This window comes from Microcaecilia unicolor, chromosome 13, assembly GCF_901765095.1.
Source record: "Microcaecilia unicolor chromosome 13, aMicUni1.1, whole genome shotgun sequence".
NCBI lineage: Eukaryota > Metazoa > Chordata > Amphibia > Gymnophiona > Siphonopidae > Microcaecilia > Microcaecilia unicolor.
In genome coordinates, this window is record NC_044043.1 from 78,850,695 (window position 1) to 78,878,516 (window position 27,822).

At 41.5% G+C, this 27,822-nt stretch overlaps 1 protein-coding gene across 1 annotated transcript; it reads right to left on the bottom strand.

The window, feature by feature from the left end:
- Window positions 1–173: 173 nt before the first annotated feature.
- Window positions 174–27,822, bottom strand: C13H1orf174 (chromosome 13 C1orf174 homolog). The gene is made up of 5 exons (XM_030185846.1): window positions 27,743–27,822; window positions 11,064–11,159; window positions 6,473–6,943; window positions 3,688–3,829; window positions 174–3,312 (listed from the first exon to the last, which is right to left on the bottom strand). Exons 1-4 carry the CDS (start codon window positions 27,755–27,757, stop codon window positions 3,704–3,706), a joined length of 708 nt encoding a protein of 235 aa, XP_030041706.1. The 5' UTR covers window positions 27,758–27,822; the 3' UTR covers window positions 174–3,312; window positions 3,688–3,703.

The window sequence follows — 27,822 nt, forward strand, 5'->3', positions numbered from 1 at the left end:
CTTTTCTCCCAGAAATTAAGCCCTGTGCTAAACAAATTTAAATCACTGCCCTCTCCCCTAGAAACAAAATGAGTTTTTTTTTTTTTTTAATTCCTTCACAGCTCTCTATCCTCACTAGCCTTCAGGCACCCCAAACATAAATATCAGAATTCACACAGATTCAGTTTCAATTCAACAATTTTAATATCAAAAGTATATAAAAACAGATTTCCAGTAGAGCTCTAGCACTTATATTTTTTTAAATTTATTTTTGAGGCAAAAGTAAAAAAATAATTTACAAGCTTGCTCCTCCTTAGTAATTTACAAGGATGTGAAAATATATAACAACCCTTTTCCTTGTCTGTGAAGCTCTTAATATTATTACATTAAATCTAGGTCCAAATCCAAACTGCTGATTCATGTTATCTAAAGCTGCAAATTACTGAAAACATCATGCACAACTATAAACATTTTAAGCACATCCATCTATAGGATGAACACCTCAAAACAGGGAAAACACATGTAATTTTTGCCTTTCAGTCTGTATAAAAGTTGGCATGATTGGTAAAAGAGGTACATCTGGTTACACCTTTGTGTGTGCTCCTATGAAGGGTCCTGTATTTTTCAGCTATGGCATTCATGAGAATTGATGTCTTATGTGATTGGGATACTGGAAAGCTTAAAACGTTTATTGGCCACAGTGTATCACACTGCAATGATCAACATTTGGAAACTTACTGCAGCAGCAAAAGGCAGGCACACTGAACCAGTAGACACACAAATATCAGAATTCACACAGATTCAGTTTCAATTCAACAATTTTAATACCAAAAGTATATAAAAACAGATTACACCCTTTACCTTGCCAACCATGCAATCACTATACTGCCAGTTTCTTTATTTCAACAGGACTGCAGTTATGAACCTGGATTTGCCACTAGCCAGGGCTTTTCATCCGTTTTTATACACCCCTTTCCATTTGGCTTAGCCATCATAGTGAACAGTCCTGGATGAGGGTCTACAAATCAATCACTCCTTCTAGGTACCAGTGTATGTTTACTTGGAGTCTGGCCACTGGGTGGTGCAGTTGTATAATGGCTGAAACTAACAAGCAGAAGTAGGGCTGAAGTGTTATCCTATATGGTTCCATGGCTGCGTTGTACACTGCTATCTGGCTGACCACAGCCAAATTCCAACTGTCCAAACATCAGTGTTAATTAAGCTCAACTTCCTCTACTATAAGCAATTCGTGGAGAAAAAAAAAAAAGTTATCTACTGCTGAAGTTTAAACTAGTTGTACAGAACCCCGAGAACCCCCCCCCTCCCAAAAAAAAAACAAAAAAACATAACACATCCCAACAAGTATTCAGGTTGTGTTTACAAAATACCTTAACCCTTCCTAATTCCATAAACTCGCACACTCAATTTTACGCTTACTGGGGGATTCTATGGCAGCTAAGGTTGCGTGCACAAATCAGCATACACTGCCGATATGTGAGCGCAACTTGATTAATGAGCTATCAGCACTAACAATAACAACCAACTGGTATTAATTTACCTTAATTGGCTTTTACATGCAGATGATATTCTAACACTCCGCACATAAATTCACAAGGGTGTGGCCAGGGGCATTCCCAGAATTTACGTGCTTTGTTACAGAATATTGACTCCACTGGCGCATTAAATTAAGCACCATTTGTGCACTTAGCACTATTCTATACAGATCCTTTGTGGAATAGCGCTTGGAATTTTTCAGCGCCATTTATGGAATCTAGTCAGTGCGCAAAGTTGCATGTGCAAGTTATTGAATACTGTCAGTTATGCATATAATTTAATTAATGTTAATTGGCATTAATTAGCAGTTACACAGGTAACTACTGCCTTTATAGGTATAAACTGTGTGTGCAAAATCCAGGGTGTGTAATTACAAGGGGGGGGGGGTGCCTAGCACTTGCACGCACAGGTTACAGCATTAACAATAGTTGCATGCTAGCAGCTAGTGGTGAGCATTTACACCAACTATTGAGCTAGTGTAAGGTGCTTGTGCCTTAAAGTTAGGCACGTTAACTGCAGACTTGCTAGTGTAATGGCAATTGCGTGCTCCTTGGAGACTAGGGAGGAGCAGATGCACTGACACAGGTAAGTAGGGGGCGGTGGCAGCCTCAGCTAGTGAGGGGCAGCAGCTGCTGCATCCAGAGTATGGAGGTGGGGGCAGCCTGCCCAGGGCCTGGCTCTGACTCTTGGCTGTCCTGGACCATCACTTCAAAGCAGCTGCTATAAGATACCCAACACGTGCACAATTTTTTGCACCACACAGGATATCATGTGATAGATGCTGCCAGATCAGCTACTCTTCCTATTGCTTATATGAGCCAGCATGACTGATGGGTTTGTGGCTGGTCTTGGACTTCCTGTTTGTATTCGTAATAGTTGGATGTTCACAGAGCTTCAGAATAAAGCTGCTGCAGTTACTTTTGCTGGGGGAAAAGAGAATATTCTTATTTACATCAACTGCATTGCTCTGAAATGTTTCATTGCATCACTAATGAAAGTGCACACATCGCCATTATGGTATGATTTTAAAGGAAACTAAACAAAAGAAACCTTCAAGAATTCCTCCCTTCACAAACGAAAGATGGGACTAAATCATTTTGTCCTATTAGCAAAGCAAACCAATAGGCTTTTAGCTCAAAGCCAATATTAAAAACACAAAATGTTTTCTGCAGAGATCCCAGCCGTACCCTCTTGTATTGGTTGAACGGTCCAGGCAGAATTGCTCAATGTGAGATCAAATTTATTAAAGGTACCAAATGCATCACCTGCAGAACTTGCCCATGAGGCATCAACAAATGTGAAAATTGTAAGGACTTTCTAATCTTGTCAATTGTACAACAGAAATTTAAGGATAGATCCCCCCCATCACACACACTGGCACGGTCCTGCATTGGAGGGAATGGTACCTATAAAAAGCATTAAGAATGGCATAAGGTTCAGTCTGTCTACTGAGGTCAGTGATGACCACCAGACTGTTCTATAATTAGGTTATTAGTCCATCACTCCTTTCCCAGGTGCATCCTTCAATAAGTTTAGTTCCTTACAGTTCAGTTACTGAAACATTTGAAGTTAACAATTTAATATAAATTATAGAGCTACTGACATTTGTGTGTAACTATTTTCAAAACTTAAAAAAGAACCCAACAGTTTTTGTACATACACTATGAATGATTTGACTAGAAAGAATAGCTTTGCAGTCATTTAAGATTTTCAGACATTTTCTTCCAATACTATGTGTCATAAGCAGTATGTTTGGGTCTTCAGGTCATTTTATAGTTCCTGGGAGAAAAAGACAAACAATATATTTCAGCCAATAAAACATATAATTTATAAAAATCACTTTTTTCATACCAAAGGCAACAGACATCAATGAACGGACAAGTAAAAAAAAAAAAAGTCAAATGGTAAGCACGAGACCAAACATAATTAAATAGATCAGAAGGGAATGGTTAAAAAATATGCATTAACTCAGGCTGTGGATGTGTAAGACATCGCCTTTATCATCTGGTTCAGATATTGGAATTAAAATGTGAATCTTACTTCACAACAGATTTGGTTGTTTTCCAGACCAGTCTACTTTCTTTTCCAGTCTGGTATGGCCAAAGAAATAGACCACTGCCAGAGCTAAATTTTTTAAATAAAAATAGCAGCTACCTGGTCTGTCCTGCGCTTATAAATCTTCACCAATATCGTCGTCTTCATCGTCATCATCATCATCCTCCTTTGCTTTAAAGTGAAGTTTCCTGAATTCTCTCCGGCTCATTGAGGCATGGCTGGGAACGACTGGTGGAATGTCCTTGAGGGATAAAATCAGGACAAGCAAACAAAAAGACAATTCTCATCTGGTGTGGAAGAAAGGAACATTACTTTTGGACAAGTAAAATAGCTCTCATTAAAAGCAAAAAAAAAAAAAGCATGAAGTTAATATTTTTGAGGCTACTCAAAACAAATATAAACAACAATTTGGAAATTTAGCAAACCAAGCCATAAGCTGTAAAACTCACTAGCTTGTGTGTGCCTATCACAGGAAATGTAAGAGTTGGGTTTTATCCCATAGTGTGTTTTAATTCAGGTCAGGTCAGCCCCAATATTTGGCCAATCCTCTGATCCCCAAGTGCCCTTTGAGGTCTTCAAGATCTCAAAATCAAAAAGTAATGCCAACTTTGTTTACAGCTAGGCTAGATTCAACCTGGAAGTCTGTTTTTTAGAACCTTGCTCCAGCACTATGGAATTCCCTTCCCATCCATCTCAGATTGAATCCCAATCTTGAAACCTTTAGCTTTGTTTTAATTTTTGGGGCACTTGTTTATCTTCAGGTTGTTTATACTAAATGGTTTCCACCCTTTTAGGTTCTATTTCATTTGGAATTTATAAAATGGCTTTGTGATTTTTTTAATAATTAGTTTCAGGACTAGTGGAGGAGTGGCCTAGTGGTTAGGGTGGTGGACTTTGGTCCTGGGGAACTGAGGAACTGAGTTCGATTCCCGGCACAGGCAGCTCCTTGTGACTCTGGGCAAGTCACTTAACCCTCCATTGCCCCATGTAAGCCACATTGAGCCTGCCATGAGTGGGAAAGCGCGGGGTACAAATGTAATAAAAAAAAACCAAAAAAAAAAACCCATTGTACTGTAAAACCGGTTTGTTGGTTCTCTTACCCAAGGGTGATATATCAAATACGATATAGAAAGTTGCAACACTGCTAAGTGTTTTTCACAGCTGCTACAGAAAACCAGGAAAAAAAAAAAAGAAGAAAGAACACAACTATCATCAGTGCCATTAAAGTTACCATCACGAGAGGCGCCCAGGCAAATATGCCAGGCTGTGCAGTGGAGATTTCAGGGAAGGAAGGGGCACATAAGCTATGCGGCATCAGACCAATGGGTCCATTGAGCTCGGTATCCTCTAACAGGGGCCAATCTAAGTCACAAGTACCAGGCAGGATTCCTTTTGGTTTATGGATTTTATCTCCAGGACCTTGTCCAAACCCCTTGCTATTTGCTTTAGTCACATCCTATCAATAAATTTCATAACTTGATAGTGAATTGAAAGGAGGGAAAATAAACCTTCCATTTTTTATTAAAGTCTTGTTACGTGTTAGTAACAAGACTAGGGGGCACTCCATGAAATTATATGGAAAGTAAACAATTGTTCCCCTTCCACCCCACTCATGCTCTCTCAGCCATTTTTTTTCCAAGCTAAGGATCTTTAACTTTTAAGCCTTCTTCCTTTCATTCCCTTTATCATTTTGGTTGTCGTTCTCTAGCTTTTATAGATCCACTGTCTTTTTGAGAGGGGAGAGGGGATTCTATATATGGGACTCAAAACTGCACATGCAAATTTGGACGCATACCCAATTTGCGTGTGCAACTGACAGACAAGCCAAATGGGCACTAATCAATTAGCGCTAATTGGTATTAAACTTTATGCACGCATCTTTAGGCAACGGGAATTGCGCAGATCAGAAAAGGGGGTGCAACCATGGGAGGATCAGGGGCATTCCTGGAATTTGCACACAGTGTTATAGAATAAGGGAGATCCCTGCCTAATTTAGGTATGAGAATTTACACCAGGTTTCACTTGGTGTAAATCCTCGTGCAATGCCAAACGCTATTCTATAAATGGGCCCAGACCCTGAGCGCAGTTTATGAAATGGCAGTGCTAATTTTTTTAAAAATCAAAGCCCAGATTTGTGCGTTATAGGCAGAGTCCTAAATGTACATAATACTAAAGGTGCGGTGACAAAGGAGAGGAGAGAAAATGAGAGCCAAGAAAAATCAAAAAGGTAAATCTGGGAAACTAAAAAATTAAAAATAAAAGCCCCTTCCAAGTACAGAGGGCCTTGTTCATATTTATTTATTTATTGCATTTGTACCCCACATTATCCCACCTTTTTGCAGGCTCAATGTGGCTTACAGAGTAGGGTTATGATAAAGTCAGTACATGGTTTAAATACAGTTGATCATAAGCTGAGGTAAAAGAGGATTTAGATAGGCGGATGTTGGGTATGTTGTGTGAGAAGTGTTTTAGGTGTGCTTGGGTGGTTTGGGGGATGATTTGTATCATTGAGGGTGACTTTTGTAAGCTTTGTTAAAGAGGTGTGTTTTCAGAGCTTTGCGGAAGCTGGTTAGATATGTCTTCCAGAGCCACACATTCCCCTCTCCCACCTTTGTTACATGCCAGAAATGCCCCGATTTGGACTTGGCTTATAGTCCTTCTATACATGGGAAATGTACAACCTGCTAGGCCAGAACAGACCCTATAAATCTGATTTCAATTCAACCAAAGCTCGTTTTCCACTTGCACATCAAAAACAGATTTGTAAGCAACTCAGTTTGTTTAATTCAGTTTCTACTCATGTACTACTCAAATTCTGTGCTGCTAAGCTTAATACTTTAGCCACAAAAGTCTTCAGAGAGAACTTTTTTTTTTTTTTTTTTACCTGCATAAGGTCAGCATTTTCAAAAAACCGTCCCAGAGGCATAGGCTGGTTACTGTCCTCGTCCAAGAGAAGACTGGTATCCGACTGAAACGGAGTTTTCAGCACCTCCCTGTTCTCCAGATTGGTGACATTCAGCAATACACTTCCATCACCACTATTGTCTTCCGTGGCACGTTGGACAAGACTGGTATGATCAAATCCTTCATTCCTATCACCTGGCAGCACACTAGTCTTTGGCAAGCAGCTGCTACTGTTCTGAACTGATCTGGTCACAGCAGCACTGTTCTCTCTCTTTGGAATTATTTTCCCTTTTTCTCCTGTTGTCATGCTGCCCTCTGCAGGATGCACTGCATGCTGCTCTGCAGAATCTCCGCTTTCACACACAAGCTCCTGCAAGTCCGCTTTAACCAGAGAGCTCTTCTCACATTTTACCTTTTTGACAGGACGTTTCTCGCTTTTGTGTGAAGAAGCCTAGGCATTTCATAAGAAAGATTTATTGGTCAGAACCAGAACAATTGAAAAAGATGTGTTTAGTCCAAATACACGTTTAATTAACAGATATTCTAAGAATATAAATACCCCGTTTATAAAACATAGTTATGTGTGTCCTTGGAGTTTACTACCAGCAGACAGCACTGCTTATAGGCCCCACAAAATACCAAGTACACAAGAGGTGTGACTGACCAACATAATAGGCAGAGGAGTGCAGATTTTGTGTGCCCATGAGATGGTGATGCATGGAAGCCATGGTCTACTAACTCTATGAAAAAATGGTGCAAAGGGCAGCACAGGATGGGAGGAAAGATACAGTGGAAGGGTGAAGCCAGGCAGCCCAGATCCTCCCCTTCAGACAACTGTTTGCCCATCATGTTTGACTGTCTGCTTCATTAGTTGCATTATAAGTAGCTAACCTTCATGCAAAACTAAATTAAGGCCTTGGTCTTCAAGTCTAGTTCTCAAAAGCAGCCAATGGATCATGTTTACAGGAAATCCTTAATGAATAGCCATGAAGAAAATTTGCATGCCTGCTGACTCCATTTAAGACATTCTCTCATATGGATATTCATTAGGGATATCCCAATAATGTGACCCATTGGCAGCCAAGAAGTGGAAATGAAGATCAAGGACTTAAGGAATTGCTAAACTGCAGAATCACTTTGGGCCAGATATTATAACAGCTAAGCTCCTAAATTTGTGTCCTATTTCAGCCAAACTCAAGAGCTGAAATGTTCAGATAAATATTCATCTTAATTTAGAAGCTTCAAACCTTTGCTTATAAATATAGGAATACCACTAACCACTAGGCTAAATTTATAGGCCTAATTTATGGGAATAGTGCTGAAAATCAATGCTAAATTACTAAGGGGGTCCTTTAGCTGCAAGCAACAGGTGGTCTTAGTGCACCCTTACATGGGTCTTCCCAGCCTGCTAAAGCCATTTTTATTGATTTTCCTTTTATTCAATTAATGGCCGTGTGCTAATATTACATAGAAACACAGAAATATGATGGCAGATAAGGGCCAAATGGCCCATCCAGTCTGCCCATCCTCAATAACTACTAACTCTTCCTTTTCCTAAGGGATCCCATGCGTCTGTCCCACACTTTCTTAAACTCTGACAGTTCCTGTCTCCACGACCTCCACTGGGAGACCACTCCATGCAGCCACCACCCTTTCCTTGAAAGAGTATTTTCTCAGTTTCCTCCTAAGCCTATTTCCTCTTAACTTCATCGTATGCCCCCTCATTCCAGACTTTTCTTTCACTTGAAAAAGGCTCACCTCCTGTACATTAATGCCACTGAGGTATTTAAACATCCCCTATCTCCCAGTGTATACATGTTAAGGTTCATAAGCCTGTCCCTATATGTTCTAACTAGCCGTTCAGCCCGTAAAAACGGGCTAGTATAGGAGGGGGGGGGGGGTTGAAAGGCCCCCCACCCCGCCGCCGAGTTCGCCGCTGCCACTCCCCCTCCGAGTTCCTCCCCCCCCCCCCCCCGGAGCCGTTGCCACCCACCTTCCACCCGGTCGGGCCCTCGCTCCGCTATTGAAACAGCGAGGGCACGCAGCACACGGCTCTACTGCTGAGCTGCCGTGGCCTTCCTTCTTCTCTGCCTGTGTCCCGCCTTCGTGTGACGTAACGTCGTCGAGGGCGGGACACAGGCAGAGAAGAAGGAAGGCCGACGGCAGCTCAGCAGAGCTGTGTGCTGCGTGCCCTCGCTGTTTCAATAGCGGAGCGAGGGCCTGACCGGGTGGAAGGAGGGTGGCGGCGGCGACTCCGGGTGGGGGGAGCGTTAGCGACGGCGGTGTCCCTCGCAAATGCGCAGTAGAGACCCTCTCTGTTCCGCCCTCGTCATCACGTATTGACGCGGGGCAGGGCAGAGAGAGTCTCTACTGCGCATTTGCGAGTGAGTACGACACTCGCCATTTATATATATCGATGACCAAGACAGCTTACCAATTTTGTATATTGCTGAAAGCTCACCTTTTCACTACTGCCTTTGGCTCCTAACCACTACTCATTTGCCCTCCTCCTCCTCTGTTCCTCTTTACCCTGTAATTCCCTTGCCCGTAATGTCTTGTCTGTCTGTTTTACCTAGATTGTAAGCTCTTTGAGCAGGGACTGTCTCTCTATGTCAAATGTTCAGCGCTGCGTGCGTCTGGTAGCGCTATATAAATGCTATTAGTAGTAGTAGTGTGTGGCCACTGAAGAAAAATGATTGTGTGAGCACTTGTGCCACCCATTTTGTAGGCGGTGAGAGCTCATGCACTAATCCTGTGCTAGTCAGCATGCAGTAATGCAGATGTGGCGATTAGTGTGGAAACTCCTACTTTCCACTCCTCTGACACACTCTTCCATGGAAAAAAATATATATATACTCTGTGTGCAGTTTGTGCACACAAATGTCAAACTTACCACAGGATGCCTGAGCACGTCCCATGGTTAAGCCCTTTTAAGCTGCATTATTTATTTATTTGATACTTGTATCTCACATTATCCGAATATAATTATTCAGCTCTATGTAGCTTACACAAGTAATAACCAGTACAAGTATATGTATAATACATGTTATGTTATGCTACCCATTAGTGCCTAAAACAGCTTAGTAAAAGGACCCCTGAGTTGTTTTTTTTTCTGCACCCTAAATCCACCACTTTTATGTCACTATTAGGCCATCCGAAGACAATTATATTTTAGATTTAGATTCCTTTCACTGCTTCTTAGGTCTTGGGTTTTATTCCTACCTACTTCTTCACATTTTCTAAAATTTCATACTTTTGGAACAAAAGCCAAGCAGCTTATTTAGATCACACTACCATTTCAAAACTCCTTTCCTCAGTCTTTGAACTGTTTATAATACATGCCTTAATGAGCATTTGATAGGGAGCATTCTTATTTTATGCTGGAAGTGGCTACACCTTTGAAGTATAAAAAAAGGTGCATGAAAAATATTTAAGAGTGAAAACAAGTTGTTTAAATCATTCCATTTCTCTAACTACAAGTTGATCCCATATGAAGAGTTCCTAGTACTGGAGCTCTGGTAGGAACGTGTTGCTAGGAGTTCAAGTTTCCAGTACTGAGGAAAGATGTTAGAAACGGGGCTGTTGAAAACATGAAGTATCCTTCTGTACATACTCCCAGATTCAATATATGGCACCAAAATTTAGGTACGGCGTCAAGACGCGTGCACAATTAAATTGGTTAATAAGCTATCAAATATGAATGAGCCTCACCAATAATTGCACTTCACTGGCACTAACTGGAATTTGTGTGCACATCTTCTTGCATGCTATAACACCCCATATTTAAATCCTCTAGTGTCCAACTCAAAAGGGGTGTGGCCAGAGGATGGGCATGGGCGTTCCAGAAAGTTGCATCATGCACTGTTATAGAATAGCATCATTGATATGCTGAAATTCCATGAGCTGGGCACCGGCATTTTACATCAGGTTTCAGCTGGCATAAATTCCACCGCAGGAAATCGACTGAACCAGTGGTTCCCAAACCCGGTCCTGGAGGCACCCCAGCCAGTCAGGTTTTCAGGATACTCACAATGACTATTCATGAGAGATTTGCATGCAGTGGAGACAGTGCATGCAAATCTCTCTCATGAATATTCATAGTGGGTATCCTGAAATCCTGACTGGCTGGGGTGCTTCCAGGATCAGGTTTGGGAACCACTGGACTAAGCGCTATTATATAAAGCACGCTCATCTTGAAGCGTCTTTTATAGAATAGCGGTTAGCGCCGATTTCTGAGCGCCATTTATAGAAACTCTCTCCCCCCCCCCCCCCCAAATAGTGGGTTGGCTACCAACAAAAATAGACCTGCCCAGGGATTTCTGAACTTGTGGTTTTAGAAGTTTTAAAGAAGTTTCAAAGGCCTCCAATAAATGAAAAGAAATGCTGCTTCTACCCAAAAGCATTCACCTCTTACTCTACTAAAGATAACCAGGAATCTTCCCCCCCCCCCACCACCAATAATTTGACTTTCCTATCAAAAGATAAATATTAGATAGGGTTCCATTATATGTGCTATGATGCAAACTTAAATTCTCAAGCACTAGGAAGTAGTAAAACTGACTATCCTTTACCAGGCACACTGTTCTTGTAGAGGGACAAAGTTCAGTCTCCTGATCTGTTCTGCAGGTTCTGCTCTTCTGGCGTGCAGATCGCCCACTGCCTGTAAACTGAACCAAACAAATAAATCCATCACATGTTGTTCACATCATCCAACAACAATAGTTTGGTCAGAGGAATCAAAACTTCAATGATACCATTATAATTTTCGATTACAAACCATTTCTTTAGACAGAGAGTTACAAAAATAAAGAAAACAAACAAGAACAGGGGTTCTCAACCTAGAACTCGGGACAAACAGCCAGTCAGGTTTTCAGAATGCCCACAGTAAATTTTCACGCACTGCTTCCATTGTATGCAATTCTCTCTCATGCGTATTATTTTTTTTTTTAAAGTTACATTTGTACCCTGCGCTTTCCCACTCATGGTAGGCTCAATGCGGCTTACATATACAGGTACTTATTTGTACCTGGGGCAATGGGGGGTTAAGTGACTTGCCCACAGTCACAAGGAGCTGCCTGTGCCTGAAGTGGGAATCGAACTCAGTTCCTCAGTTCCCCAGGACCAAAGTCCACTAGGCCAGTCCTCCACTGTTGCTACTATTTGAGATTCTACATGGAATGTTGCTATTCCACTAACATTCCATGTAGAAGTCGGCCCTTGCAGATCACCAATGTGGCCGCGCAGGCTTCTGCCTCTGTGAGTCTGACACAGAAACAGAAGCCTGCGCAGCCTTCTACATGGAATGTTGCTAGTGGAATAGCAACATTCCATGTAGAATCTCCAATAGTATCTATTTTATTTTTGTTACATTTGTACCCTGCGCTTTCCCACTCATGGCAGGCTCAATGCGGCTTACATGGGGCAATGAAGGGTTAAGTGACTTGCCCAGAGTCACAAGGAGCTGCCTGTGCCTGAAGTGGGAATCAAACTCAGTTCCTCAGTTCCCCAGGACCACAGTCCACCACCCTAACCACTAGGCCACTCCTCCACCCTCATTGTGGGCAGCCTAAAAATCTGTCTGGGTTTGCCCAAGGACTGGGTTGAAAACCTGATCTAAGTAATGCTTTGTTTCCAAATGACATATCCATGATGTGGTTGTAAAATAACAATGTTTTTTTTTTTTAATCAAACAATAGAAGTAGACTACTCAGAGTAGGTAATGATAAATGTAAATCTCAAATCCAATTTTCTATAACTTATCTTTTCCAAATCTGAGCTCAAGGCAATTAACATATTCAGGTACATCTACTTATTTAGGATTTATTTACCCCCTTCTTGAAGGAATTCAATCAAGAAGTGTACAGTAAGAATAAATCAAACATAAGCAATAGACAATTACAGCAGTAAAAATATTCAAATACAAATCATAAAATTATACTGCTTTGTCACTCTTATCAGCCATCCATCTCTTCCCGTTTTTCACCCACCCAGCTCTCTCCGTTTCTCACCTAACCCACTCCACCCTCTTCCTGTGAGACTGTCCTTGGAATGCTTTTCTGTTTCACTTATATATTCTGATATTTGTCAACATTTGCTTAATTCCAATCTGAACAAGGATTACCTTCAAAAGCTAATCAAATAATAATGTATTAAGTTATTCCATGTTCTGATTTATTTCCATTTATTACCAATTCACAGAGAAAGACTTCCCTGCTACATGTGCTCGACCATTATAGGGTGGGGGATAGTGCCTAGAATGGGAGAGAAACTATCCAAGGAGAAGAATAGTTAGGGGGTCCCAAGCCTACTAAAGCCGAATAGGAGAAGGGCGATAGTGGGGTTCCTCAGGGAACTGTGCTGGATCCGCTGCTTTTTAACATTTATAAATGATCTAGAGATGGGAATAACTAGTGAGATAATTACATTTGCTGACAGTGGCGTAGCTACAGGTGGGCCTGGGCCCACCCACCTAGGGTTCAGGCCCACCCAACAGTAGTACATGTTTAGCTGTAGCTGGTAGGGATCCCAAGCTCTGCCAGCTGAAGACATCCCCCTGATGGTAACGAAAACGCTACTCTCCACAATACCGGCACATGTTCAGTTTTCAGCGCACGTCTGCTGAAGACTGCCAAGGTGGAAAGAAGCATTTTCCCCGCCAGCTTCAGAATTTTTTTTTTGGTGGTAGGGGGGAAAAAACTTGGTGCCCACCCACTTCTTGCTTAGGCCCACCCAAAATCTGTTGTCTGGCTACACCCCTGTTTGCTGATGACACAAAGTTATTCAAATTTGTTGAATCACAAGAGGATTGTGAAAAACTGCAAGAGGACCTCACGAGATTGGGCATCCAAATGGCAGATGAGTTGTAATGTGAGCAAGAGCAAAGTGATACACGTGGGAAAGTGGAAGCCAAACTATAGTTACGTGATGCAAGGATCCACATTAGGAGTCACCAACCAGGAAAGGGATCTAGGCGTCATAGTTGATATGTTGAAACCCTCTGCTAAGCGAGCAGCAGCGGCCAAGAAAGCATAAATCCAAGGGTTCTCAAAGAACTCACAAATGAAATTGCTGATCTGCTGTTAGTAATATGTAAGTGCCTGAAGACTGGCCAATGTGACGCTGATTTTTAAAAAGGGTTCCAGGGTGATCCGGGAGTTACACGCTGGTAAGCCTGACATCAGTGTCGGGCAAAATAGTGGAAACAATTATAAAAAAAATAAAAATTATGGAACACATAGACAAACATAGTTTAATGGGACAGAGTCAGCATGGGTTCAGCCAAGGGAAATCTTGCCTCACCAATTTGCTTCATTTCTTTGAAGGCGCGAATAAACATGTGGATAAAGGTGAGCACATTGATGTAGTGTATCTAGATATTCAGAAAGCTTTTGATAAAGTTCTTCATGACAGACTCCTGAGAAAATTAGTCATGGGATAGAAGGCAGTGTTCTGGTGTGGATTAGGAATTGTTATTGGACAGAAAACATAGGGTAGGGTTAAATGGTCATTTCTCTCAATGGAGGAGGGTGAACAGTGGAGTGCCACCGGTGCTATTTAACATATTTATAAATGATATGGAAATCGGAATGAGTGAGGTGATTAAGTCTGCAGATGACACAAAACTATTCAAGGTTGTTAAAACACATGTAGACTGTGAAATATTGCAGGAAGACCTTAGGAAATTGGAAGACTTGGCACCCAAATGGAAGATGAATTTTAATGTGGACAAATGTAAGGCGATACACATTGGAAAGAATAATCTGAATCATAGTTAACCAATGCTAGGGCCCACCTTGAGGGTCAGCACTCAAGAAAAAGATCGCTGTAGGTAATACACTGAAATCTTCTACTCAATGTACAGCGGCGGCCAAAAAAGCAAACAGGATGCTAGGAATTATTTGGAAAGGGATGGTGAATAAGCCCGAAAATACTATAATGCTTTTGTATCGCTCCATGGTACGACCTCACCTTGAGTATTGCGTTCAGTTCTGTTTGCCGTATCTCAAAAACATACAACGGAATTAGAAAAGGTTCAAAGAAGAGCGACCAAAATGATAAAGGGGATGGAACTCCTCTCATATGAAGAAAGGCTGAAGAGGTTAGGGCTCTTCAGCTTGGAAAAAAAAAGATGGATGAGGGGAGATAAGGCTGAGGTCTACAAAATCCTGAGTGGTGTAGAACAAGCAGATGTACATCGATTCTTTAGTTGTTCCAAAGTATAAAGACTAGGGGACATTCAAGGAAGTCACATGGAAATACTTTTAAAACAAATAGGAGGAAAAATTATTTCACTAAACAAATAGTTAAGCTCTGGAATTCTTTCCTGAAGGATGTGGTAACAGCAGTTAGTGAATCTGTGTTGAAAGAAAGGTTTGGACAAGTTCCTGGAGGAAATGTCCATAGTCAGCTATTGAGACAGACATGGAGAAATAACTTCTTGCCCTGGGGATTGTAGTATGGAATGCTGTCACCATTTAGATTTCTGCTAGGTACTTGTGACCTGGCTTTGGCCACTGTTGGAAACAGGATACTGGGCTAGATGGACAATTGATCTGACCCAGTATGGTTACTCTTATGTTAGGAATTATTAAGAAGGGACTGGAAAACAAAACTGAGAATGTTATAATGCCTTTGTATCGCTCCATGGTGCGACTGCACCTCGAATACTGTGTGCAGTTCTGGTCACTGCATCTCAAAAAAGATATAGTGGAATTAGAAAAGGTGCAGAGAAGGGTGACGAAAATGATAAAGGTGATTGAACAATTCCCTATGAGGAAAGGCTAGGCTCTTCAGTTTGGAAGAGATGGCTGAGGGGAGATGATAGAGGCTTATAAAATACTGGAACTGAATTAAATTCACTGTAAATGTTTAGGTTTTTTTACCACCTCTCAAATCTTCATATACCAGTTACCCACAAATTCGTAGAGAGAAAAGACCAAGGCTGCCGCTTATGAGAATGGTAAGTAAATAAAAAAGAAATTACCTAAGTACAGATATATAAAGGTACAGATATAATTAATAGTTTCTAATGGGAGAACGGGCTCTGCTATACAAAGGTATTATCTGAACCCGTCTCTCCAAAGTAATGATCTGGTTCAGCTGCTTATATACGTTTATGTTAAACAATGCTTCACATTACTTTAGCACTTATCTTCCTCAGAGATCATTCTGTTCTCACCATCTAATTTTCCCTTAAGTTGCTAATCCACATTCTCATGTTTGTTTATGCTTCCTCCTTTCCCAGGCCTGTTTGCCCCATAAGGATATCATATCAGATCATAAGTTCCTGGGCTTCACGATTTATGGCCTTTGCCCTTTGACTCTACTCCAGGGTGCATAACTGTGTTTATTACCTACAGAACAGGTAGACGTGATTTACTTGTTTACTCTTTCCAAAAATATTAGTGAGCACACAAAGAAACTACTAAGTAGTAAATTTAAAACAAATTGGAGAAAATATTTCTTCACTCAATGAGTAATTAAACTCTGGAATCTGTTGCCAGAGAATGTGGTAAGCAGTTAGCAGAGTTTTAAAAAGGTTTGGGTAATTTCCTGAAAGAAAAGTTGGGAAAATCCACTGCATATTTTAGGTTAAGCAGCATAAAATCTGTTTTGCTGTTCTGGGATCTTGCCAGGTACTTGTGATCGGGATTGGCCACTGCTGGAAACAGGATACTGGGCTTGATGGACCTTCAAACTGTCCCAGAATGGTAATGCTTATGTTCTTATGACCCCGAACTGAAGCAGAGACTGAGAAAAATAAAGTACCTGTTGGATTAAAGCAGTTTTGAAGGTCCTTCTTATTGTAGCATTGAGATTAAAAGAGCTTTCTGGAAAGACCTGTCCTATAATTTTAGCTATAAACTATAAACCTTTACTTCAGGTATACTACATTATTTCCCTTCCCCCTTCTCTCTTTTCCTATCAGCCACATGAAGGAATTTATGGCTGGTCACATGCTAAAATGGGGCCTCATGTTGCTAAGGCAACTTAGATACCTGGTATATCCTGTTACAAAAGGTATTTACTGAGAAAAGGTATGGCAAGGACCAATTGCAAGCCTCCAGCACATATGCAGCACCTATGATTGGTCCAGGGTAGAGGAGAGGTGGATGCTCACCACAGCCTATAACAAAGGAACTCTGAAAAACTAGGCATGCTTGGAAGTCCACCCAAATGGCCTGTTTTTCCTGGGGGAGGGGTTGCTTCCCCCCCCATTTCGTATCTTCTAGAATCTAATTCTCTATATCTACAAATCTTTCATTTATTTTCTTTCTTCCTTTATCTTCTCTCTCTCTGTTCTGTGACCTTTGTATAAGGAACAAACTTTCTTCTTCCTTTCTCTCTTCTTTATCTAATTAGTCTAATTACTTATAATTACCAGAAGTACTGATGTTAGATTTTGTAAGTTTTGTTATAACTTTACAACTGATGTCAGATGCTGTAATTAAAGACTTAATTCTCTCTAATTCTTGTACAATTCTTTCTATAATAATTTTGTGATATTTCATAAGGTTTTGGGTTTTGTTTTGAGTATAGCAAACCAAATGCAGCCTAGTACAAATGATTACCCACGACATCTACTGAAACTTTTATCTGCTTGTCAGAGAGAAGATAGTAGTTTAATTTATAGAAATCTATTTTTAATTATATCCTTTTTCTTGTTCCAAGGTTTGCATTTGCTGTTTGAAGCTACTGCAGTAGAGATCAGGAATTGTTCTTTATGAGTGTAAGAGAAGTGAAGTCCGTCTGATTCACAGTATCCAACACCCATTTTCCCCATATTTCACCAAAATTCTTAAGTATATAATTGCTATTCTGTAAAAAAAAAAAAAAAAAAAGTCCATCTGCTAAAAATTTCCAAAGTCCTGATTTTGGAAAGTCTGAATTTGGACATTTCACACTGCAGTTTGTCCAAATAACAAGGGTGTGTGTTGGGGTGTGTTCTGGACAGGAGTGAGGGCCCAAAGATGTCCAACAGGTGATTTCCAAATGGGAAGAAACGTCCATGTGTAAAAATGATGTTTTTATCTAGATAAATTGAGCAGCTGACCATTGAAGGGATTAAGGCATAACCCTTCCTTAATCCCCCAGTGGATGCTGAAAGAGGAACTGAAAAGGAAAACTAGGCTCTATCTCAGCTGAAAAGTATTATGACCACTCTGAACAAAGCGAAAAGCAGGTCAAAGGAGTAGCCTAGTGGTTACTGCAGTGGACTGTGAACCAAGGTATCCAGGTTCAAGTTCCACTTCAACTATTTATATAAATAAATTGAGCCTTCCAGAAACTAAAAAATACCTACTGTACATAAATATAAGATACCTGGAAGCCTGAAGGCTATTGTAGTGTACATTAAGGCACAATAGGTATTTTTTTCAGATGCAGGAGAGATCACTATTTTATTTTATTTGTTAAATTTGTACCCCGCGCTTTCCCACTCATGGCAGGCTCAATGCGGCTTATATGGGGCAATGGAGGGTTAAGTGACTTGCCCAGAGTCACAAGGAGCTGCCTGTGCCTGAAGTGGGAATCGAACTCAGTTCCTCAGGACCAAAGTCCACCACCCTAACCACTAGGCCACTCCTCCACTGTTGCTACTATTTGAGATTCTACATGGAATGTTGCTATTCCACTAACATTCCATGTAGAAGTCAGCCCTTGCAGATCACCAATGTGGCCGCGCAGGCTTCTACATGGAATGTTGCTAGTGGAATAGCAACATTCCATGTAGAATCTCCAATAGTATCTATTTTAGTTTTGTTACATTTGTACCCTGCGCTTTCCCACTCATGGCAGGCTCAATGCGGCTTATATGGGGCAATGGCCAGTGACAATGGCCATGGCCAGTGACTTGCCCAGAGTCACAAGGAGCTGTCTGTGCCTGAAGTGGGAATCAAACTCAGTTCCTCAGTTCCCCAGGACCAAAGTCCACCACCCTAACCACTAGGCCACTCCTCCACTGTTGCTACTATTTGAGATTGTACATGGAATGTTGCTATTCCACTAGCAACATTCCATGTAGAAGTCGGCCCTTGCAGATCACCAATGTGGCCACGCAGGACTCACAGAAACAGATGCCTGCGCAGCCTTCTACATGGAATGTTGCTAGTGGAATAGCAACATTCCATGTAGAATCTCCAATAGTAGCAACATTCCATGTAGAATCTCCAATAGTATCTATTTTAGTTTTGTTACATTTGTACCCTGCGCTTTCCCACTCATGGCAGGCTCAATGCGGCTTATATGGGGCAATGGAGGGTTAAGTGACTTGTCCAGAGTCACAAGGAGCTGCCTGTGCCTGAAGTGGGAATCAAACTCAGTTCCTCAGGACCAAAGTCCACCACCCTAACCACTAGGCCACTCCTCCACTATTTTATTTTTGTAAAAGATAGTGGGTTTGAACCTGTCCCTTGGTTTACAGTCCGCTGCACCAACCACTAGGCTACTCCTCTGTTCTGTAGAGATCTGTGGGGCCATATTTTTGAAAACAATGCCAGACAGACGTTCATGTCTCTGTTTTGTTTTGTTTTTTTGTCATTCAAATGACAGATGTTTCGCTTTGGACAATGGCTATTCATTTTGGAAGTTTTCAGTGCAAAAACACCCATCTCACAGCTATAACGAAATCTAGAAGCTTTTCCAGTTTGATTATGGCTGTGAGATCATTGTTTTTGGACATTTTGAACACGACTTTTTTTTGGACTTAAATGTTTTTCTTTTGAAAATGCCCCCATAGTGTTTATGCTGAAGTCTGTTTTGAACTTGTTCACCTCGAGTATAAAAGGGACCCATAACAAGGACCCTGCTGAGGAGGCAGCAGGATTAGAAACAAAGACCTTCCAGGACACACCTGGGTTGAAAACCTGTCTTGTTGGAAGGAGAATTCTCTGTTACGAATGCTGTAGCTTCCTATTGGAATACCGAGTGAACTTTGCCAAGTGTATGGACCCCTTTTTGCACACGGAGGACCCCCTATCTTTGTCCTGATCTAAAGTATTGCTAAATAATAAGTTATATTTACTAGTACTTTATATCTAGAACAAAAAAATGTAAAGCCTAATATCAGTCAGAATTGGAGCTGGAGTCAAAGTTTTGGTGTACCAACTTCACAATTCTGGGGGTAAGAGTACAAGACAGAATCGCTACCCAGTCTAATTATATATTATGTCAGCTGGATCGGTCTGGCCATTTTGCATATCAAGTTAAAAGGATGACTCTCACATCAGCCTATGCTGCTTAATCTGCCGCCAAATTAAAAGTAATAATATGATGTGGATTTCACATATTCATCTAAATTAAAGAACTTCAAAACTCAACTGAAGCCTTAGTATGAATTATAAAAACCACTTGTTCACCACACACACACACTTTAAATAAAACCATCATGACTGAAGCAGCAAATCTAATTTCAGTTTATCCTCAGAACCACAAGGAAGGATAAAAAATAAAGCACCCAAGATCTATGAGTACTTAATATCCTGTTCAAGGATTTCAAGTATATGAATCACCATAGCAATATTGTTTCGTGTTTCAAGGACACCTCGTGTTTCCAGTATACAGGAAAGCAGATATGGATCAGTCTTAACGTCTTAAAGTGCTCATTCTGCAGGGTGCATATCAACCACTATCAATTACTTTAATCAATCCCCTGCTTTTACATACAAAATGTTTATTCTATGTTTTATTATTGCTGCTGGCTTTAAACATCACTGGAACATACCAAAGTCATGAAAACGTTTCTCCAGTTGCCAGAAAACTTTAAATCATCTGATCACAGAAAAATGATGATTCAAGCATATGATCCACCAGGGTCTTTACTGTAATGCAACCGTCAGAGAACCAAGGTTACAGATACCTTTTCTTTATCACTCAGATTATCGGCATTTATTTATTTACTAGTAAAAAAGGCCTGTTTCTGTTTGAAAGGAAACGGGCGCTAGCAAGGTTTTCCTCTGAGAATGTATGTGAGAGTAACTGTGTGAGAGAGGCTTTTGTTCCTGCTGCTGTGCATTCCCAATGTTGTGCTGATTCGCTGCTCCCTGTATCGTGGCTCCGCCCCTCTCCCTTCTACTGGCCAATCTGCTGTGGGTTGTGTGACATCACTATTATCTACTACATGAGGGACATCACCTCCAGCGGAAACAATTGTTCCAGGCAGCCTCAGAATGTTGGAGGTGAGAATTATTATATAGGATTTTTGGTAGACAATATTTTCCTCCTTTGATCTTCCAGTTCAACTGCAACTGGCTTCGATAAGGTATAAAACGGCTTTGAAAAACAACTATCTGGGGGATTTCCTCCACTGGGATCAGGCTATCCCCTTCCTCATACATATTCAATAGCATTCAACCTCAGCCTTTGCTCACCATCTCCAACACCCATTGGGTGGAGGTATTTTGTAAGCCTACTTGTGAAGCAATAAGAGTTTGCTTCCCAACTGCTCCACCAAGGGACCCAGTGAGTTCTCATTGTGGGCCTTTTCCAGGGACTGCAAAGGCCACGGGACCCAAGTCTCTGGACAAGCATTCTGAGACCTGGGGTTCTGCAAGAGAACAGAGGAGCACCATCCAAAACAGAAGTCGAACTGCATCCTTTGAGAGCGTTTTACCAACCGCCTGATGAGATGGCAGATAAAGACAGTTCTCTGAGTGGTACTAGGCCTGGATTCACCCAGGTCCTTCAACCAAATTCTCTAAATCTTCCCCGAAAAGCAAATGGCCCTGAAAAGGGCACCTGTTGAGGCATGCCTTAGGTCAGGAGGTCAAATTGGCCACCAAGTGGCAAAATCTCAACCACCTGCAGGCCACCACAACTACAGCTACAGATGGGGGGGGGGGGGGGGGAACTACACATCAAAGAAGATGTTCACCAGATTCCAGGGTTGCCATCTCCTGGAGTCAGTGCAACAACACAGCTAGCACCTGCATACTGCAGCCTGAAATCCAATGGCTGATGAGAAGGCCTGCCCAAGAAGCTGCTCCACTTTACGGTTAAGAGAGTCCTTTAGCACACAGACACCCTCCACTGGAATTGAAGACCATTGACCATTTTAGTAGCTGCCCTCTGGACCAACTCTAACCTCCCAGGCTGTTTAAAGAGAACATTAGTCTTTTTGAGTCCATCAGGCACTCCCCTCAAACCTGCTCCTTGTTTATGATGTTATGACAGCTACTAATAACCAATATATGCTATCAAGAAAGTTTGTCCACACTAACCAAATATAAAGTAAACAAAAAATGTATGTTGCAAATGTAAAGTTTTATAATATGCAATTTTTAAATATACGGTTTTCATAAATATGAATGTCCCTCACTTTCAAAAAACAGGATTCAAATCAATAGCCATGAACTTGCATGTCCACCAAAGTGAAAATAAGTGGCAAAAACTGTCATAGCCCAAACTGAAGTCCTCTAAATTCACAAAAAAATACCTTTCTGAATAAAGTAAAAACACATATGTATGCATATACAAATAACATAGTAACATAGTAGATAACGGCAGAAAAAGACCCACACGGTCCATCCAGTCTGCCCAACAAGATAAAAAGTAGCACATATGAATTTATTTGTACCTGTCCTCTTCAGGGCACAGACCGTATAAGTCTGGCCAGCACTATCCCCGCCTCCCACCACCAGCTCTGGCACAGACCGTATAAGTCTGCCCAGCACTATCTCCGCCTCCCACCACCAGCCCCGCCTCCCACCACTGGCTCTGGCACAGACCGTATAAGTCTACCCAGCACTATCCCCGCCTCCCAACCACTAGCCCTGCCTCCCACCACCGGCTCTGCCACCTAAACTTGGCTAAGCTCCCAAGGATACATTCTTTCTGAATAGGATTCCTTTATGTTTATCCCAAGCATGTTTGAATTCTGTTACTGTTTTCATCTCCACCACCTCCCGCGGGAGGGCATTCCAAGTATCCACCACTCTCTCCGTGAAAAAGTACTTCCTGACATTTTTCCTGAGTCTGCCCCCCTTCAATCTCATTTCATGTCCTCTCGTTCTACCGCCTTAGCATCTCCGGAAAAGATTCGTTTGCGGATTAATACCTTTCAAATATTTGAACGTCTGTATCATATCACCCGTTTCTCCTTTCCTCTACAGTATACATGTTCAGGTCCGCAAGTCTCCCCTCATACGTCTTGTAACGCAAATCCCATACCATTCTCGTAGCTTATATAATTCTCATTGTTGACTGCAGTCAGCACCTCATCCAAACTGAGCAAGATAATGCACAGCTTCCTGCCAACTTTAAATGTTTGGACATGGCAGCAAATTAGTTACAGGCCCACAGGCATAAACTCAAGCCACAGAAATCAGAGGCTCTCCAGATGGAGTGGTCCTCTTTCAACAGATCTTCAAATCTATAGGGTCACCATGTCAGTCCAGAACAGTCTGAACCCTTGGGTCTCTTAATTCATATCTTGTATTGGCTCTTCAAATTTCTGCCATAGTTGACCAAACATTATTTGCCCTTAGATTTTCCCCCTTGGTCATTACATGCCAAGACACTCCAATTATTTGTCTGTGCTCTGATGGCAAAATCGCTTTTGACAACTGTAACTCCTCTCTACTCAGCTCAGTAAAACTCACTTGCCATCGACAATTAATCCAAAATATAGCAATAAAGCTTCTTCACAGAGCTCAGAGTTATAACTGTCACTTCTCACCTGAAGGAACAATACTGGGTACCAATTTCTTTCAGTATCAAGTTTAAAATTCTGCTGTGTGTTCATCATGCCTCATACCACAGGTACCATGGCTTACACTTCTGATCTGCTCACTTGCTACATTCCATCTTTAAAACGCGGGTCTTTTTAGAGTAACCTCCTTCATATCTTGCTCGAGCAGGGGATCTCAACTCAGTCTTCAGGATACACCTAGTCAGTCCGGTTTTCAAGATACCAACAATGAATATGCATAAGATAAGTTTGTATACCGCAGAGGTAGGGAATGCAAATTTCTCTCATGCATATTCACTGTGGATATCCTGGAAAACCTGACTGGCCAGGTGTGTCCCAAGGATTGGGTTGAGAACCCCTGGGTTAGAGGGAATATATCACAGCACCATCAGCTATCAGACCTCTATATTATGGGATACTGCTTCATCTGCTAAGAGCATAAAATTCATAATCCCCATTTTAAATTTGGAATTTAAGATCTGCTTTTCTGATGCAAGCCCTGTGATGTTTTAGATATCTTATTGTTTTGATTTTTATTTGTTTACTAGTAAAAAAAAGGCCCGTTTCTTAACGCAATGAAACGGGCGCTAGCAATGTAATGAGTTCCTGCCATTAATGTTTCCACGGTTGTATTCTGAATTGTTGTTTACATGTGTAAGATTTCTTTATATACAATATTTTTTGTGTAAACTGTGTTACAATGTGGTAAAAGTTTTCCTTGTTCAGGCCCTTCAATCAGTTTAACAATCACATCAGAAGAGCTCCTTACTGGTGAGAATGCAACATACAGTTGCCAATGTGAGAGACTGAGAGTGACAGTGTGTTTTACAGACAGTGTAAGAGAGAGATACACAGAGTGATTGAGTGTGTGTGTGTGTGTGTATGTGTGTGAGTGACAAAGTGATTAAATGTTTGTCTTCCCTTCCGTTCTGAGCACTTGCCTCCACTGATGTTCGTACCTCCCTGTATTTGATTGATTGTTAGAGATTCAATCCACTCCACTTCCCTCCTCCAAGTTCCGTTCTGTCTGATTGGTTCTTCGTTCCTGTGATGTCGCGTTTGTTTGCTTGGCAACTATGCAGCATTCAGTTTCCTCAACGTGAGGGCGGGGACAGTGAGAGCCAATGAAACGCTGAACTACAGACTTACGAACCCTACACTGCCACAGTGCCATGGAGTCAGCTTCAGAATGTTGGAGATGCTTTTTATTATATAGGATAGGATTGTAATCCTGCCCAGAATGGTAGATGGTACAAAAACAATCTTTTTAAGATAATTTTTGGTCAGCTGGTGTCCTAGCAATAGAGCTTATCAGCTTTCGATTTCTACCTTTTTTTTTTCTCGCTTTCCCTCTTTCTATGACATGGATGGGCAATCTCAGTCTAAGGGCCAAAACCCAGTTAGGTTTTCAGGATTTCCACGATGAATATGCATGAGATCTATTTGAATGTGCAAATAGATCTAATGCATTTTAACTGGTGAAATCCTGAAAACCCAACTGGGTTGCAGGCAGCCCTCAAGGACCAAGGTTGCCCATCCCTACTCTACAACATGATCTCTTCTCTTACTTAAAGAGTAGTAAAGATTTTTAAAATGTGTAATTATTCTTTTTATTTTGATTCTAGCCTTATTATATTGTATACATTCTATGTATACATATGAATAATGATATATCAAATGTTTAAACTAAAAAGCTTGCGATTTTGCTGATGGCATGGGGAAAGAAAACTGGGTTGAAGGGGATCTGAATCGGAAGGAATGGTGGGGGAGGAGCTGGTGAGGGGAAAGGGGATTCAGTGGTAAGGGTGGGACTCAAGCCAAAAAGAGGGGCGAGGGTGTTGAGCCCTGTATAAGGGCAAATACAACATAGTAAGGAGGGGCCAGGCCTTATTTTCAGGAAGCTATACAAATCATACAACTTTGAGTAATAATTTATAATTCAATACAAACAAGTTATTTAATAACTATATTTGTGTTGTTTGTTAATAACCACACTCAGTGTCCGATGTTCGAATGTGGCTCCTAAATATTGTGCTTGCCTACTTGATGCCCACATATCCTCTGGCAATCAAATGTGTTCTATTGTTTAATCATTAGGATCCTGTTGGTCTTATTCTATAGCCTAATGGTTACTGCAGTGGCTGAGAAGCTGGAGAACTGGATTGTAACCCTGGGCAAGTCACAACTCTTCACTGCTGCAGGAACAAAACCTTAGATTGTGAGCCCACTAGGGACAAAGTACCTGTATATAATATGCAAACTGCTTTGATTGTACCAAAGAGGTGATATGTAAAAGAATCAAGTAAATAAAAGATAGTGTTATATGAATATAGTCTGCAAAATTTGTAAAATATTACATGCAGAATTTCTACTACCGTTACAGAGAATTTCCCCAGGAATACACACTTTGGTCAGTATGTGGGGACCCCGAGTTTGTTTGCTAGGTATTTCTGTCATACGGTGACCATGACTACAAGTTTACCCTCCCCCCACCCTTCCCAACTTCTACACTGATGGCTATCAACACTGCCTCAGATCTGCCAGATCACAAAAAAAACCCACAAACAAAACTGAAAAAAAGTAAGAATATATCACAGCCTCCGTTTTTTGGAACAAAGTTTAATTCTCTGCTTTTGGCAACAGGTTTTTTTTTTTTTTACATTACTCCAATGGGAATGGGTTAATCCCTATTCATCTATATTCAATGGTATTCAATATGACCATGGGAAATTACAAGATTATGCACCTGTATGATTTTGTGCATAATTGCATAAACTGCAATAAATTTGGTGGCAGGCAATATGGCCTGACAAGAGGGAGTCATACAGAGAGCTAGGAGGAACAGAAGAAACAAACAAATATGACTGTCAAGTCACCAAGAACCAATCCACCCTGTTGCAAGCTCCTGTTAAGGTCAGTATAGAAGGATCAGCACCCAATGTTACTGCAGCAGTATTAGAGAAACCTGCAGAGCACAGGGGAAAGCAACACCTACCACCAGGACCATATACACCTGCTATTGGAGAAAAGATATTTGTGCGAAAGAGATACTACACCTTCTTGGCTTGCTATGAAGAAAACTCAATGGGGTGTAAGGTATGGAGAGCTGAAGGGGAACAGAGGAAAAGGAGAATAAGTGATTCACAGGGAGAGAGGAGACCAATTTGAAGGGGGAGGAGGAGGAATGAGTGGAGGAGCTTGACAGGGTTGAAGACAAGGGGGCCAGATGGGAAGAGCATTTGATAAGGAAGTGAAGAGAACCGTTGAGTGTAAGTTGGGGAAAATGGTCTTAGGAAAAAGTAGCGAATAAAAGTCTTACTAGATAGTAGAAACAGGGAGGGTGCAATATAAAGCATGAGTGGTTTACAAAAGAAAAACACTGCATGCAGTCTCATACACACAAGCGAACACTGGCAAAACCATGCACTTAAGCGGGTATAAATGGAGATAAATAAACTTTACACTTACCCTGCTACATACTTTTAACCATGCATTGATCCGAATGACACACTTGTAAACATCCCCCCTCCCCCCAACATATTCTGTACCCATGCATTCCACCCACTCCTTCCTGGAGAAGCACACACATTTTCCTACTACAAACCCGAAAATAGCCTTCCACCCACTCAATCACAACGAGCCAAGTACATCCCACCCACTTATGCTGCCTGCATCTATCAGACACTAACTTAAATGACAGACGGCGGTGTGTTTACTACCCATTTGTACAGTAACACTTGCACAACACACTCGCTTCCTCACCCAACATCCTACACGCAGTCCCATTCCCCTCCCCCCCCATCACAAATTCACACGCGCAGTCGCACACACTTGCACACTACAGACCCCCAACCCACCCGTCCAGCATTCACCCAAACAGCTGTACACTATAGAGGCATATTTTCAAAGCACTTAGCATTCCAAAGTTCCAAAGAAACCTAAGGAACTTTGGAAGGCTAAGTGCTTTGAAACTATTATAAGTAAATGCAGTATAAGTCTAGAGTGAAAGTATGTAATCTAATACTATGACCAGAGTGCTGTTTGTCATAGTATTTGCTTTGAAAATATGCCTCCATAAGTCACATCTCAAGAGACTCGAAGCCTGATCGAAGTTTTCATAATAAAACTTAACCTAATATCAGAAAAAAAAAGGCCGAAAAACTCCCTTTTTTTGGTCCAGAGTCCCAAGGACTCGGGGTGGGGGGGGGGGGGGGGGTTAGGGGAACATTTAGCAAAAGTAGCAAAAGTTCTGCAGGCAGCAGAAACACAATGTCAGAAGACTTTCGGGGTGTTACCAACTTATGCTCAGCGCACCAACAGAGGAAAAACAATTTACTTTACAACAAAAGTTATTATGTACAGCGCTGCGTAACACTAGTAGCGCTCTATAAATGTCAAGTAGTAGTAGTAGAAAAGTACTTCAACCCCTCACTTGTTTTCATAATACACAATAACATTCATCGCGCACGTAAGCAAAGGAATCCCAAGAGACCGTTCTGGGCCCTTCACACCGATGTTTCTTGAAGCGCCACGCGACATGACACACCAAGGCTCCGGCGCTCTCACCTTTCGGCTCCTCATGAAGCAACAGGACGCGCAACCCAGCCGGGCCAACTGCAAAGTTCCAACCGGCTGATAGCCCAACC

Excerpts from the sequence above, each read along its gene's own strand:
- C13H1orf174 (XM_030185846.1), bottom strand. Across the intron at positions 6,944-11,063 it reads CTACAAGAACAGTGTGCCTG|GCTTCTTCACACAAAAGCGA; the intron begins GTAAAGGATAGT and ends TGAAATGCCTAG. Across the intron at positions 3,830-6,472 it reads AAAATGCTGACCTTATGCAG|GACATTCCACCAGTCGTTCC; the intron begins GTAAAAAAAAAA and ends TTATCCCTCAAG.